The 16,226-nt window shown below is 46.9% G+C and overlaps 1 protein-coding gene across 1 annotated transcript in view; it reads right to left on the bottom strand.

Moving 5' to 3' along the window:
• The window catches only part of NT5DC1 (5'-nucleotidase domain containing 1), a 1,533,630-nt gene that overhangs the window by 119,879 nt on the left and 1,397,525 nt on the right, over positions 1-16,226 (bottom strand). The window contains exon 12 of the mRNA XM_078648807.1: positions 10,513-10,620. Within this exon, the coding sequence (XP_078504933.1) occupies positions 10,513-10,620 (108 nt within the window). The remainder of the gene's footprint in view (positions 1-10,512; positions 10,621-16,226) is intronic.

Below are 16,226 nucleotides of genomic sequence, written 5' to 3'. Positions count from 1 at the left end.
TTTCCGCCGTCTGTGTAGTATCTCTAAGTCTTCAGAGGAGCAGCCACAACGGCTGATCCTCTAAAGCCACTAAAAGTTTGCTCAGTAGCCACTTTTGTTTTTCAAAAATAAATTCAGAAAGTGAGTGTGTTTTAGAAAAAAATATACTAAAAACCCCTAAACACTGCACGTTTTCTCCCATATTGTGGGGGTTATGTTATTTATTTATTGTTCAGGAAAGCCAGGCTTTACCTGGTAGTCCTGAATAGAAAAAATACATCCAACATCGTCTCTAAATAGTGCAGACGGTCTGATGCACCTACAATGAGAGTTCCAACCAAATCGGTCCATTGGTGTAGGGTTTCTGCCAGAGAGGGCACTGTCTTTGGAAATATAATGGTCCACACAACCCTAAAAAGAGCAGGTGGACCACCATTTTTGCAGACCGGGTACTCTGCCACATTTGTGGCGAAATGCCCTGTCGGTTGAACTCTAAATCCAGTCCGAAGTCTATAACTAAAATCACATTTAATATATATTTTAGTGTCCTATAAGGTCACAAAAAAGGAGAGCACTAGGTTTACACCATATACAACTGACTTGGGACTGAACTAAATATACTATTACTTTTTCTGAGAAACAAATACGTTGCAGAGGGTAGACACATTTTAAGCTTTATTGGGCAGTGTTAGGAAGGAATGTGAGACCATCTTATTTTAAGTAAATGTGTAAGTCAATAAGCTATTATGTGTGCCTACTTTGAAACGTATGGGACAAATACAGCCTTTCAATTTTACGGAGTTGCAGGGTCATCCTCTTAAGCACACTTTGAACGTCAGGCAGTTTGTGTAAATCACTTTATGTCAAGAAAAATTCCCTTTAGGTAGATCAATTTGACGAACAACAGTTTCTCAGTAACATAGAAGAACAACATACATTTTGAACACGAACACAATTGTTACTCTGGGGACTAAGAAACTAAGAGCAATGCATAAAGTTTAAAAACATGAGATAACAGTGATTTCAAAATAAGCACAGTTTATTCATACATAAAATTAGATAAAACTTAGATAAAAATTACATAAAAAACACAATAAATTTGGGAACACAGAGAATATAACAAAGGGTGAATCAAACCATAAATATTCCTAATCAAATTCATACACCTAACAACAGGGAATATACAAAAAACCTAAATCAAAAATGTTTGACAGTATTATTCCTTTCAATTCAACGCGTTTCGACGGACTTTTAGCCTATCGCCGTCTTCATCAGGAAATATAGTCTCTGTATTCCCAAGCAATCTTATATATAAGGCACGTCACCCACGTGAGGCGAACAATTACTATTGGCACTGATGGTGAGCCCGCTCTCAGTGGGGCAGCAGAGAGGTATACCTCCGCAAATTAGAATCCAAGAACCGAGCTTGTCTTCAAATATAACAGATAATGGTTCGGCGGATAATCTATTCAACGTATTAAAATCCCGAAAAATCGCGGTATATAACTGGAATCTATCTCAGCTAGAGTGTCCAATTCAATAGGCTCCCAACCGGTTTTATCGATGTTTGTTTTTGCTAAACAGCGCGAAGTCGTCACTGAACACCGGCGTGATCCTAGCTCTTTGTCGGGTAAAGATATGTCCTCTTAAGAGCTTCGTGTATCCTGGAGCCACTATCGACCCGCGAGTGCCACCGCTCGTCTCAGGCTGCCTAGGATCACGCCGGTGTTCAGTGACGACTTCGCGCTGTTTAGCAAAAACAAACATCGATAAAACCGGTTGGGAGCCTATTGAATTGGACACTCTAGCTGAGATAGATTCCAGTTATATACCGCGATTTTTCGGGATTTTAATACGTTGAATAGATTATCCGCCGAACCATTATCTGTTATATTTGAAGACAAGCTCGGTTCTTGGATTCTAATTTGCGGAGGTATACCTCTCTGCTGCCCCACTGAGAGCGGGCTCACCATCAGTGCCAATAGTAATTGTTCGCCTCACGTGGGTGACGTGCCTTATATATAAGATTGCTTGGGAATACAGAGACTATATTTCCTGATGAAGACGGCGATAGGCTAAAAGTCCGTCGAAACGCGTTGAATTGAAAGGAATAATACTGTCAAACATTTTTGATTTAGGTTTTTTGTATATTCCCTGTTGTTAGGTGTATGAATTTGATTAGGAATATTTATGGTTTGATTCACCCTTTGTTATATTCTCTGTGTTCCCAAATTTATTGTGTTTTTTATGTAATTTTTATCTAAGTTTTATCTAATTTTATGTATGAATAAACTGTGCTTATTTTGAAATCACTGTTATCTCATGTTTTTAAACTTTATGCATTGCTCTTAGTTTCTTAGTCCCCAGAGTAACAATTGTGTTCGTGTTCAAAATGTATGTTGTTCTTCTATGTTACTGAGAAACTGTTGTTCGTCAAATTGATCTACCTAAAGGGAATTTTTCTTGACATAAAGTCGTTTGTTGGTACCCTATCCCTTTGGGTTTGGGTCCCTCTCTCTTTTATTAGAGTTTGTGTAAATCTACTTACAAATCAACCTATTGTCTGCGATGTGTACACAACAGAGAGTAGGCCTGTCTTGTGAGTTAATAACTTTCTTCCTGAAAGAGCGTTACCTAAGACAAGTAAATTGTTCTTCTGATAGAGACTTCTAACCGCAGACTCCTCACCTGAGAATAGATTTCAGAGAAGTACCACCCAAGAGGTAGGTCTATGAACTGTCCCAAATTAAAAAAGTCCTGCAGAACCGAATGGGCAAAGGGCCCATCTTGACAGACCTGCCAGCCCAAACAGTAGTGCTTTATGAGCATATGAGGTGAGGCCAACGTAGCCAACTTACAAATATCCAGGACAGGCAGTCCGTGTGCCAACACAGTAGTCGCAGCGTTGGCTGTGGTCGAATGAGCTACTTCTTCTCTAATGCATGGCAGATCTTGATGCAGAGGATGATACAGGTAGAGAAGGTTTTTGTGCCCCACTTTCCTTTCTTTGCTCCTGTGAACCCAACAAAGAGCTGGTCATCCACCCGGTGTTCTCTGGTATGATCGATGTAGCCTCTTTGGGTCCAGTCAATGTAGTCTTTCCTCCACCTCAGAGGAATGAGGTGCAGCAAAGAACGTCTGAAGAGTGATGGTTTGGCCAATGTAAAAGGGTGTCACTGTCTTTGGCAAGAAGGAGGGACAAATCCGAGTACTAGCTTATTTGGGTAGAAATTGGTATATGGGGGGTTAAGTGAGAGGGCCTGAAGATCACTCACCCTCAGTGCAGATCATATTGCAACCATGATGACTGTCTTAAGAGTGAGCAACCTGAGAGGACATTGATGCATGGGTTCAAATGGGGAACACATGAGAAAGATCAAACCTACATTTAAGTCATACTAGGGCATACTGAAAGGTGAAGGGGGAAAAAAGTGTTGTAACCCTTTAAGGAAACAATCACAACTGGTGGTTGAAACAAAGAAAGCTGGTCTGGCTAACGTAAAAAGGCCAAAATTGCAGACAGGTGCCATTTAACAGGACCCAAAGCAAAGCCTTGTTGGACTAGGACATCTCGAACAGCAGAATCTTGGCCAGCTTGGCATGAAGTGGACCAAACTGTTTGGTCATGCACCAGGCCACAAACCAGTCCCAGTGGCAAACGTGCACAGATTTGGTAGAGTTATGACTGGTTGCCAGGATGACGTCCACGACCTTGATAGGAAAATCAAAAGTGTTTAGCCTCTGTGGTTCAATCTCGAAGCATGAAAGTGAAAGACGTGCTGCTGTGACAGGAGAATCTCCTGAAGGGGTAGCTTGATCCAAGGACAGATGCGCACACCCAGGAGTCTGGTATACCAGACTATTTGTGACAATTCTGGACCCACTAGGATGATTAGGGCCCGACTGTTCCTGATTTTCTTCAGAACTAGGGGTAGGAGAGGTATTAATGAGAAGTTGTACAAGAGTCCAGAGTTCCACTCTAATTGGAATAGGTCTCCGAGCGAGAGGCACTTTGAAAGGTCTAACATACACAAATGCTGACATTTCAGTAGTGAACAGATCGAGCCAAGGTTCTCCCCATACATGGAAGATGCCTTTCTCCACTTCAGGGTGAAATCACCATTCATGATTCTCTGGACATTGATGGCTATATTCTTACTGCCCTGGCGTTCACAGATCCTGTCAGGTGCTGTAACACCAGAAAAATCTGCTGGCATTCCACTCATGTCCTGAGGTGCAGGGCCTCCTGGCACAGGGTCCATGACCCCAGTCCACCCTGGCTATTACAGTGCCACATAGTGGTCATGTTATCTGTGAACAACTGAACTAGCTTTCCTTGAATGGCCGGAACGTTTTCAACACCAAGTGGATGGCTCTCAACTCCAACAGGTGATGTGAAGCCAAGCATCCGCTGGAGACCAGAGGCTTCTGACCTCTACCCCTCCCACATTGACGATCCTGCCAAGAAGTGATGCATCTGTCACAACTGTCATGTCTGGGTTGGCAGGGAAAGAGGTTTGACGGCCGACCCAATCGCTGTCCAGCAGTCATCACTGTAGATCTTTTGTAGTCTTCTACAAAATCTGTACTTGATCAGCAAGGTCTCCCTGATGTTGTTGCCACTGGGACTTAAGATTCTACTGCAGAGCCAGCATATGCCACCTGGTTTGCTTTACCAATAGAATGTAGGAGCTCATCAGTCCCAGCATCCTGAATGAGTTTCAGGGCCAAGATGAATCTTCATCATCATTGCCCGAATCCCTGGACTTTCGGTTCCAGGGAATAGGCTTGAAAAAACACCATCTCCAGAGGTAGGGGAAGACTCGGACCCCTGATTTCCAAAGATGAGCTGCGAGCAGCACCATCACTTTTGTTAACACCCAAGGGGCACTGGTGGAGCCAAACAAGAATACAGCAAACCTGATCCACTGTGAACTGCAGATGCGGACTGTGGGCCTGCAGCACAGGGATGTGAAAATAAGTGCCCTGCAGATTCAATGTTACCAACTAGTCTCCAGAGTCGAGGGTAGGTAAGATCTAGGCCAGGTGACTGACCATGTTGAATTTTGTCTTCCGCAGGAAGGCATTGAGAAGGCAAAGGTTTAAACAGGACAGAGGCCTCCATACCTTTTTGGCACAAGAAAGTAGCAGAATAAAAACCACAACCTACATCTTTTTTTTAACATTGTCTTTATTGAATTTTAAATGCAAACAAAAAAGGTATTTGACAATTGCATAGTATCAGCTGATCACATCATCCAATCTCAAAAGTTAATATCGACACATGGTAATTGAGCCATCACATACAATAGCAGGACAGCAGGGTCCATAGGTGTAGGAACTACCCATATAGATGTCTAGATGGAGAGAGGTCACTTATTAGTGGGTGGGTTAGAAGGGGAGGATCAGTCAGTAGTGTCTTGTGCTAAGGTGTGGAGGTACATGCGGAAGGGCAGCCAAATATATTTGGGGCGGGACGTGTAGGGTTGCAGGTTAGCATAGTTTTCCTCTCTACTCTCACATCTCCTCATGTTCTCCAGCCATTCTGAAGGGGGGATGGTCTAGCACTTCCCCAATACAAAGCTATCTCCCTTTTACCCAAAACAACGCCAAAGAAATGAGGCGGCAGGATGTGTGTGGTACATTTTGTTTATAGCCCAGCAGGGTCGGAGTCATTACCTGTTCGGACATGGAAGATATGTGCGTGTATACAGCCACCCAGTAGGCAGCCACCACTGGGCATGAACAGGTTAAATGCACAAAATCCGCTCCAGGGGTGTGGCATTTCAGACAACTGTCCGAGCTGGTGTTGTCAAATTTAGCGATGTCTACTGGGGAGAGGTATCGGTGTATGTATTTGAAGTGTAGTAGCTTGTGTCTTTGATTGATAGAGATGTGCTTTATTTACACACAGCAGTAGTTCCATATCTGATCTTTAAAAGGTATCCCCAGTTCCTCCTCCCATATCTTCCGCACCTGTGCGGTTGTGTCCGGCATCAGGGCCACACAGGAGTGATAGAGTCTAGATGTCATGTGCCCTCCATCTGTGGCCGTGACCACCATTGTCAGGGGCGGAAAATTGTCAGGTGGGGGCGGGTGGGAGGATATAAGGGACCGTTGAGTATTCTGGAGTCTCCAAAAAATATAAAGGTCTATGTAGGGGATGCCTTGTGATGGTGTGAGAGAGGGTCGCTCAAGATTCATAGGGCATGAATGGTAGAACCTGCACTACCAAGTGTCATAATGCATGGGTATAGCGGCCAAGGAAACATGGCATTCACGGAATGTAGAGCATAGCTGGTGGACGAGAAAACTCTACACCCAAAAGTGTTGATCCATTTTGACTCCCTATCCAAAGGGGTGAAAGGTAACTGTCAGAACCCCGTTCAGAGGGCCACAGGGCAAGCAGGGGTTATTAGGTCTTTTACTCCTGAAGTCCCAGGGCCCACCCTATTATGGCCAAGCACCCCTTCAGCACCTGACTTGCAATTAGGTGCGTTGTGCGAGCAGTCAAGGGTCCCTCGGAGGGAAGTGTAGATACAGATAAGTGAACACAGGTCATAACTCAACGTGCATACAGCGCACACAATAAATCAATGAAGTATTGCAATTCTAATTCTACACATACAAAGGTAATCAACACTCGATAAGCAATAATACAGTCCCTCTTGAGGTAGGCACCCTAGTAGTTCTAAGCCAAGCACCGGCTACTAAGTTCCTATGTAACAGGAGTGTTGTTATTTGCCATTCACAAGCAGAAACATTTAGGGAATGTAAACTACTAGGCCCTATTCACAGGGTTTCCCCCTCTTGTACTCAGTCAATAAGGTGTAGTCACTTAGAGTCACGTAGGATTGGAAAAACCAAAGGGGGTTGGAAAAACCAAAGGCGGCGAATTTCCTGGGGCCTGGTAGACCCAGTACTCAACTTACCCACTCCGGCAGTATGAACACTAGCAGTGTTGCAATGCAGTCCTGGCTTGGATCGGTATTGTCTGGCTGCATGCGTACACACGCACAGATCCTGTCACTGTCTCCTGAGCCACTCTTACCAGAGTCCTGATGATCCAGGTTGTTCTGGCTACAGACACATGCAGTCAGTCTTGTTCTTCCTCGCTCTGGGGGCTTCAACTGCATCTCCTCTGTACTTCGGCCTCCTCGGATACAAAGCCACCCTTGTCTTGGTTGTAGCAGCAATTTTGGTCACGGGCAACGACCCAGACCTCCGGCCTCTGCACTTTGAGTGGCTCCTCCTGGCATAGGGGGCCACTCCAATGATTTTACTCTCCGGTCACGCTGGCCTCAGGTTGCCTCCTCCACGCCCCCTCCAGCCATTGCAGCAACTTTCTGCACATGGGCGATGGCCCGATTGATGCAACACACTTTCTTGGCACATGGTGGCTTCTGCAGGCATACGGGGTCGCCAATTTCCATTCCACAATGCTGCACATAGACAATGGCCTGATCGATGCAGCACTGTACTCGGTGTATGGTAGCACCTCCTGGCATACAGGGTTACTAAACTTTAGAGCGTGGCACAAGGGCAATGACCCATTGGAACAGCACACCTCCTCGGTGCAAGGCAGCCCATCCCGGCATACAGGGTTACCAAACTCCACAACATGGCTCATGGGCAACAGCCCAATCAGTGCCATACAGCTCCTTACACCTTACTCAGGAGCCCCACACATCTGGGCTCCCCTCTGGATCTTGCTCCTTCCAACATGCCCCCTCTCCCTCACAGGCACACCGGTCTTGGTGAGCAGGCAGGCACTGGTGCTCCAGACTCCAGGGCAAGTGATCTTGATGTCCCTGGGTGACGGACCCTCACCCAGCATGCTGGGGCCCTAGTCCTGGTCAAAAGTCTTGCAAAGCTTCCCCTCCTCATGCAGCCCAGCTGGCTACTTGGAAGATGACAAAGTATGGGGTCTCAGACTCCCCTACTTATAGTTCTTTTCCAAAAGCAAATTGTGATTTAGGTTCTGGACCTTTAAAGTTTTATGTTGGGATTCAGCTTCTTTGATATGGACATCTCCCCTCTTCATCCTTCCTCCTGAGAGATGTCTGTCACTACAGGTAGGACTCCGAAGCTGATTAACCTACAACATGATTCATGAGAGTGACCAGAGTGCCGAATACGTCATGAATAAACAGCTCTCTGACTTTGGGTAAGGGAACAGTGTCTGTATCGGATGGGTGGCTTGTGTTGGGAGGAAGAAGAGTCATTGACTGTGGCCTCAGATGAGGTTGGCACAGAGTTAGACCGCACTGATGGTTGGCCGCTATCGTCTGGTGTCAGTGGAGCCAACACTGGCGTTGCTGGATTGCACTCTGGCTTAAGACATGGCACCAGGAATGGTTTTGGTACTGGAGTTGGTATGAATCCAGGCATGGATCCAGAGGGCCCATTTGGTGATGAGGAAGTTACCGCTGGTGGAAGTACAATTGGGATGCCTCACAGCTACATGTGGCCCCAATACATTCCAGAGGGAGTTGGAGGAGCAAATAAGTGCATGTTCGCCTCATGCATCTGTAAAGAAGTCTCCTCAGTACCGGGAAACTTGGGCTGGCAGGGGCCTGGGTCAGGTTTGGAGAATGGCTGTGGGAGTGGGTCCCAAAGGGGCAAAGACATCCCCACACCCGAACTGGGGACTTAGAGGGGCGTGATGGGGCTGAGTTCCGCTTGGACTGCTTTTTCTTTGACTTAACTGAAGATCTTGACTTGACAACGACTTGAAGTGGAAGCAGCTTCGGGAGCGGGACTGGGATTTTTCCTGTGACTTCAACCGATGTGGTATCTTTGGGTGTCTGGCAGAGGACAGCTTTGTCTTTCGATCCCAGATGGCCTTCGGGTGCATCCGGGCACAGTCTCTGCAGGCTGGGGAGTCGTAGGATAACCCCAGTCAGCACAGGCTGACCCAGTGGAGATCAGTTACAGTCTGTACCATTCCCCACAAGTCTTAAACCCTGTCAATATGTTAGGTTATATGTCCCTTGCACACTGGGGAAAACATTTTTAGAAAAATTTGTCTCCAGGAAACCAGGGGTAGGCTTGGATCCGCGTCTGTTGGTGCAGAAAGAAAGGATCTGATGGTAGCGCACATGGGTGATGCGCACATAGGCCCATGCATGTCACATCTGGCTAGGACCCCACCGATGTGGAGCCGTAGGTGCCCCCTTCTGACATGTAGGGGTACTGTTCAAAGTTTTCGAGATCCAGTCTGATGCCTGGGGAACACTGTAATGTGAGGTATCTGTGGTTAGAAGCCTCTATCAGAATAGCCAAGCATGATAAGACAGGAACAACTCTTCTGTTGGTATTACTCAGCATAACAAAAGGCATACCACTATGCAGTGGGGAATGGGCTATAGCTTGCAACAGAAAATGCTCTCCCAATAGCATGGTAAAAGACCCTTTAAAGTCCATCGGGAAATGAGTAGCAACTCACACCATATGGATAACAAGAGCACACAGTTGTGTGTAGAACCCCTAGGGCCTGAATCCAATACGAGCATTCAGATAAGCTGAAGAGCGACTCACTTTAAGGAGATGTGGATAAGAAGCCAATTTAAGACAAATGTTCATTATAGCACCTCCACAAAATGCTGATGAGAGATGCATGAAAACAGAAAACTCGACTTGACTGCAGCAGTCACAGAGGTAAAAGAGGGAGTTTGCAGAATGTGGAACAAGGAAGCTTGTCACAGGAACCTTGTGGAGTTGATCGGGATAACCTGGCGTGTTTGAATGGAGTGAGTCCCATGCTCTCCACACCACTGGAGTCAAGCTATCCAGGCTGATGACGGCTGATAGCCAGAAACCGGTCCTAGGTTGCTTGATTCCAGTCCAGGAAAGACATGGCTTGGCAGTTCGGGCTGGACTGTTCCCATGAGGCACAGGGTCAAGGCTGATTTGCATATGGCCATGTCTGACCTGGGGTGGTGTGGAGTGCAAAAAAACGATGGATTTAGGCCCAGATCTCTGCACTGGGGTGAATGTATGACATTGTTCTGCATTCTGTCCATCAGTTGTTGTTTTTGTGTTTGAATGGAGAGCACAATTGCACAAGGGAATGGGCTCAGTTTAAAAATTGGCATAAAAGAAGTAGCTTCAATACCGGGAGGGGCAATTGGAAGTAAAAGGGATATCCCTACAGTTGCAAGCTAACCAATCTTGGTTGCAAGGACCCAAAAATAGATCTCTGTGACTAAGAAAATCACAAATTGAAGGGCAAGAAGTAGATAGGCCCTGCATAGATAATTGAGCATGCAGAAGCATAGGAAACCAAAACCAATTACCAGGTCATGAGAACTAAAAGGAATATAGGACAACCAACTGCACAGTCCTCTTTGACAGCAAAAAGAGGCTACAACATATTTTTAGACAAATTAACATCAACTTTGTTTTAATATTTGCTAGCAGTCCATTTTAAAACATTTCATAGACAATAATGGCAACTCCGCAATGCTTTTCTTATACTAAACAAAATGTTTCTATTTCAATACACAAAGATAATGTGAGTTTATTCATCACCATCAGGCTCATCGATATATGCCAGTTCTCGAGGAGCTTGTGGATAGTAGCCATCATTGTTAGAGTTTTTTTCGGAAAATCTGGTGAACTTGTAGTCCAGTGGCAATTCTGCAAAAAAAAGTGGAAACAAGTTGTGATCATTTACAAAGGTGTTTGAGATATGAATAAGAAATTCATATGGCATATTCAGAGCTGCTCAGAAAATGGCAGATAACATCACATTGTGGATAAAATGCGAATGTAAAAAGTCCAGCTGTACTTTTGAGTTTTCGTACTGAAATTTAATTAAGTGTATTCACAGTTTAAAAAATCTTTGCATGGATACATAACACTGATAATTACTCCAACCATAAAACCACAGCACAGCCATCACAAATTCAACATTCTAAAAGATCTGAGACTAAGGCCTAGATGTATCAAGCCTTTTGCGAATCGCAAAGGCCGAAATTAGCAGAATTTTGGCCTTCGCGAATCGCGAATCGCAAACGGTCTATTTGCATGTTTTGGCATGCATCAAAAATTCGCAAATTAAGGAATCTCAAAAATTTGCGATTCCTAATTTTGCCATAGCATTTAAGGAATCGCAATTTTGCGATTCCTTAAATGCTATGTATGTAGCATTTTTGAATTGCGAATTTTGGTTAAGAAATCGCAAATTACCACCAACTTGTAGTTGATGGTAATTTGTGAATTCTTTAAAAAATGCACAATTTGGCATTTTTTAAGGTGGCATGTGACGCACACACATGCCCATAGGGCGTGTATGTGCGCCATATGCACACACATGTACATTTCAGGGGTGCAGCAGGGTGTCCTTGAGACACCCCTGCACCCTTGAAATTATTCTCAATTTGCGATTAGCAAATTGCGAATCGCAAATTGAGATTAATTTCACAATCATTCCTATGGGCCTCCTGGCCCATAGGAATGAATGGGAAATTATTCCTTAATTGCGAATTCGTGAATTGCGAATTCGCAAATACGGAAGATTAAGAAATTGCTAAAAAATAGCGATTTCTTACATACATCCCATTTAGCGATTTCTAAATAGCGATTCCTTTAGAAATCGCAAAGGGGTATGTTGATACATCTACTCCAAAATCATTCAACTCAATGAATAATTCGAAGCAAACACACAGTGTCACGGTGATTCCCCCCCACCTTCCCCCCCCCGGGTCTGTACTTTCCCAGTTTGAGTTTTTCCGGACACTCCAACAGGAGTCTGTACTACGGGCATTGCTCGCGTTGACGCCCATTTTGGGAAAGCTCACCACTACTTGACATCCACAAATTTTCGTCAATGCCGGGCAGTGGAGCCCGAATAAATTCAACGGGCGGATCTGTGCTTTGGGACTGGTGCATCCCCATTGTGTGCTTCAGGCCCATCCACATAGTCTGGGTCTCCCCAGCTCCCAATACCTTGCACAGTCACCTGTGCCTAGCAATATTGTGTTTGTCTCGTATGTTGTTTGATCGTCTATTCCTGCCTCATGGTTTCATTTGCCCTTGCTCTGTCCCCATGGAGCCCACCAAGGACTCCTACGAGGAAGAGTACTCCCTTGCTTACTTGCAATGGGATGAGGACTTCTATGAGGTGGTGAACACCTCAATCAACAGGGCAGTCAATGAAGTGGTAGACCCTATGGAGCAGCTCCTCTACGACAGGATTGCGCAGAAGTTCGCTAAGCTCGCTAAAGCCCACGGCGTGACCCCTAGCCCCCCTCCTCCAGCAGGCACAGCAAGGGACCCCCTCCCCCCACCCCCGAAAAAGAAGTGCAAGAAGGGGGTGGATAAGGATGGGTTTGTGTGTCTCAAGAGAGATTTTCTCGCCAAATCGGCCCAAAGGACCCTATCTCACCAGTGTCCCCTGCTGTCCCTGAGCCCCAGTGCCCTGATACCCCACAGCCCCAGGATGATGATTTCCCAGGCGACTTGGAGGACGAAGCCGGGTCCTCATAGCCTTGGCGCCCGATCACTGCACCTCCCTCACAGCAAGGGGGCGAGTCAGACATGCTAGATCCAAATGACATTATCCATCCTCAGTCTGCTGTGTGGGCCCCTGGCGACAAGGTAGCCAAGTTTGTCACAGAGATGATACAGGGGTTCCACACAGAGTTCTACGACTGCCCCCTGCAGGTTTCGCACTCTTGCCCAATCTGTTTTTCGGCCCGCGACGCGGAGCTCATCGACGAGGAAGTCTCTACGCCCCACTTTGCAAGGGGGCCATCTGTCGATCGGCACTGCATCGCAATGGTTTCCTAAGCAACATCTTTCTGGTCGACAAATCCAATGGCGGCCGGCGCCCGATTATCAATCTCCGTGAGTTGAAGGAGTGGCTGGTGTACCACCACTTCATTATGGAGGAAATTCATCTCCTAAGGGACGTTCTGCTCCCATTGGACTGGATGGTGCGCCTCGATTTGAAGGATGCCTACCTGGTGGTCCTGATTTTCCCTCCCACCGCCGATTTCTGCAGTTCCACCGGAGGGAGCAGATTTTCGAATTCACCATGCTTCCGTTCGGCCTGTTGTCTGAGCGGTGTTTCACCAAGGAGCTCCGCCCGGCGGTGGTGTTTCTCAGGACACAGAGCATACGCATGATTGTGTACCTGGACAACATCTTGCCCATGGCGCAGTGTCCCAAGAGGTTGATGAAACATCTCTAAACCGCAGTGGATCTCCTGCAGGGCCTGGGGTTCGTAATCAATGAGAGAAAATCAGTGGTCTCCCCAACCCAGAGGCTGACCTTCCTGGGTTTTGTCGTGGAGTCGGCAGAAGCGTTGTTGAGCCTCCCGTCCCAGAAGATGGCAAGATTTCACACACATTGTGTCAGACAATAGTCAAACCTCACACATTGCTCAGGCAAATCGCCCGCCTGGTGGGCCTCCTCTCCTCCACCATACAGGCAATCTTTCTAGGCCCCCTCCATTATCGGGCCCTGCAGCATCTCAAGGCTCACTATCTGAGGCAGGGTTTGACATACGCCCAATCGGTGGCTCTTACTGGACAAGCGAAAGAGGAAATCGCTTGGTGGGTAAACAATATGGTGGCGTGGAACAGGCTAGTGACATTTGGCTTGGTTTGAAAACTTGGTTATCAAATCGGATGCTAGCAGGTTCAGCTGGGGTGCCCAATGTGGGGAATTCTCCACAGGAGGAAGTTGGTCATTCGATTAACAAAACCTACACATATATTGTCTGGAGCTTCTAGCAGGGTCGTTCGCAGTCCATTGCTGGACCAAAGACAGGATCCAATCCTGTGTGCTCCTCAAGATGGACAATGTTTCTGCTGTCCATTACATCAATCACTTGGGGGGTTCCAGGTCCCGGGCGTTGGCGGATCTGGCAAAGGACTTCTGGAACTTCTCCCAGGAGCATCCCATTTCGGTCACAGCGGAATACCTTCCGGGCCAGACCAATCAGGTGACAGATTGGCACTCGAGACACCTTCACGATTTCAGCCTGTGGAGGCTGGACCCTCAGGTCTTCCTGTGGCTCTCGGCCAGTGGGGCACATTTTAGATCGACCTCTTCGCATCCCGTCTCAACCACCAGCTTCCCCAGTTCTTCAGCTAGAGGCCGGGCCAGCTGGCGTTGGCCACTGACGATTTTCTCCAAGATTGGAGCAGGGATATGCGTTCCAGCCATTCTTGATGTCACAAGGTCGTTAGCGCAGGTCCGCCGTTAAATGGCAGAGGTGGTCATGGTGACTTTGCTGTGACGATCGCAAGTTTTTGTTTCTGGTTCTTCTGGAACTTTCTTGGGATTCTCCAATCCGACTCCTCCTGTTTCCGCATCTTCTGTTGAGTCGGGACCAGCTCCTGCATCACCTCATATCAGTGGGTTCCCTGCCGTTTATGGCATGGTGGATTTCAGGCAGCTCTGGTCGCTCCCAGGCCTTTTGTGACCGGCTGAACAGCTCTTGTCCAAAGCGTGGGCGGACAGCACCACCAAGTGTTACAGCTTCACCTGGACGAGATGGGTTTGTTGGCGTTTGGGATGGAACCTGGATCCCGTGGGCGCAGACCTAGTGCAGATTTTGAACTTCCTGTTCGACTTAGTTTCAGATGGTTTGGCTTACAGCTTGATTAATGCAATCAAGTCAGCTATTTCAGCGGGCATGCTCCAATAGAGGAGGCCCTGGTAGGGGAATACCCATTGGTTTGTAGGCAGCTGCGTCGGATTTGCCTTTTCCTTCCCACGGAGCCACACTATGCAGCCTTATGGGATATAAATCTTGTCCTGAACCTTTTCCTTTCTTAGCAACTGAGCAAGTATCTGTCCTTTTTTTTTAACAAATGTTATTGATTTTTTTTCAATATAGCATCAAACAGAAAAAAACACTGTACTTGTGGTATTTTACAGTCTACATCATACCTTCAATTATAAGTGCATCATTGAGGTTCTCAGACAACATGTCAAAAAACATTTCTAATAACTGTTACAGTCGCATGTATTGTTGCCGTTAGTCTGTTTATACAGTTATTCCCACTGGTGAACCAATTAATAATGATACATCGGTACCCATTAGCCTGCGTAGGTGAAGACGAGATATGAGCTATATAACTCCCCCCAACCCTTTAACTCAACTTAGACTATACGAGCTCAACGTGGCCCGGACCGTTTTGTATTCGTTATGCTTTTAGATCAGTGCTTCTGAAAAGAGGATGCTCTCTGGTTACATAAATATTACTGATGGGGTGCAGCCCTAATGGTGATCCTTTCCGTCCTACCCTTTAAAACCTTCTGCAGTTTGCGGAGTGATGCCACTGAATAAAGTCATGTTATGGTCAGAGTCTGAATGGGCGGTATGTTTCTCAGAAGATTCCAAGGATATTTGGTGTGCACCTTCCCGAAACATGTTGGCAGTCAACAGTGCCTGCACATGACCTTTCTGTGCCAGGTCCGGCGGGGGATTCCTGTTTTTGGGCATCGTGTTCAATGTGCGGCGCCACAGCCGCCGGCTCCTCTTGGGTCTAGGTGCGCCAGATGTACTCTGCGTAGAGGGCCCGGACCCCGACGGTGGGAACGTGACCTCCAGCCATTCCTCCATGTCCTCCGGGGTATTAAAGAACTGTGTTGACTGCTCATGAATCACTTTTAATCTAGCCGGTAACAACAATGCATATTTGATGTCCAGTGCTCTGAGTTTAGTCTTAATGTCCTGGTATTGAGAACGCTTTCGTAGCACCAGGACAGTACAATCTGGGTATAGCAACACCCTCTGGTTTTCGTATTGGATTTGGGACAATTCTCTGACTTTCTGTAGCAGTATATCCCTGTCTCTGTAGTTCAGTATTTTGACGATCAGAGGGCGGGGTGTGGCACCCACCGTCGGCCTGCTGGCAGGGATCCTATGTGCCCTTTCGACACAAAATAAACTTGAAAGACCCTCCGGGGCCACGTGGTCTCTGCCCCTCTACAACAGCGATACAACAGCGACAGCTGACCGGAAGAGGAAGGAGGAGGATCGAGGAGCACAGAGCTGCAGAGTCAAGGGACGCTCTGGGGGGGTCCGGAAAAGCCGAGCTGCAGCCACAGCCACAGCCATTTGCCGAGCTGAGGTAGACAGTGAGAAGGCGGCGTTTTTCCAGCAGGCACCTGCAGGCACTAGCAGGCACCAGTAGTCGGCTTCAGCTCCTGTGTGGAGGAACCATTCCTCCGCGCGTCTCTGCATTACGGACTGAGCAGCTGCAGCTGCAGCGCCACCTGCCGTC

The sequence above is a fragment of the Lissotriton helveticus genome, chromosome 6 (genome assembly GCF_964261635.1).
Source record: "Lissotriton helveticus chromosome 6, aLisHel1.1, whole genome shotgun sequence".
In the NCBI taxonomy this organism is placed as follows: Eukaryota; Metazoa; Chordata; class Amphibia; order Caudata; family Salamandridae; genus Lissotriton; species Lissotriton helveticus.
The sequence above is the reverse complement of the archived record's forward strand: the minus strand, read 5'-3'. Positions and strand labels throughout refer to the sequence as shown.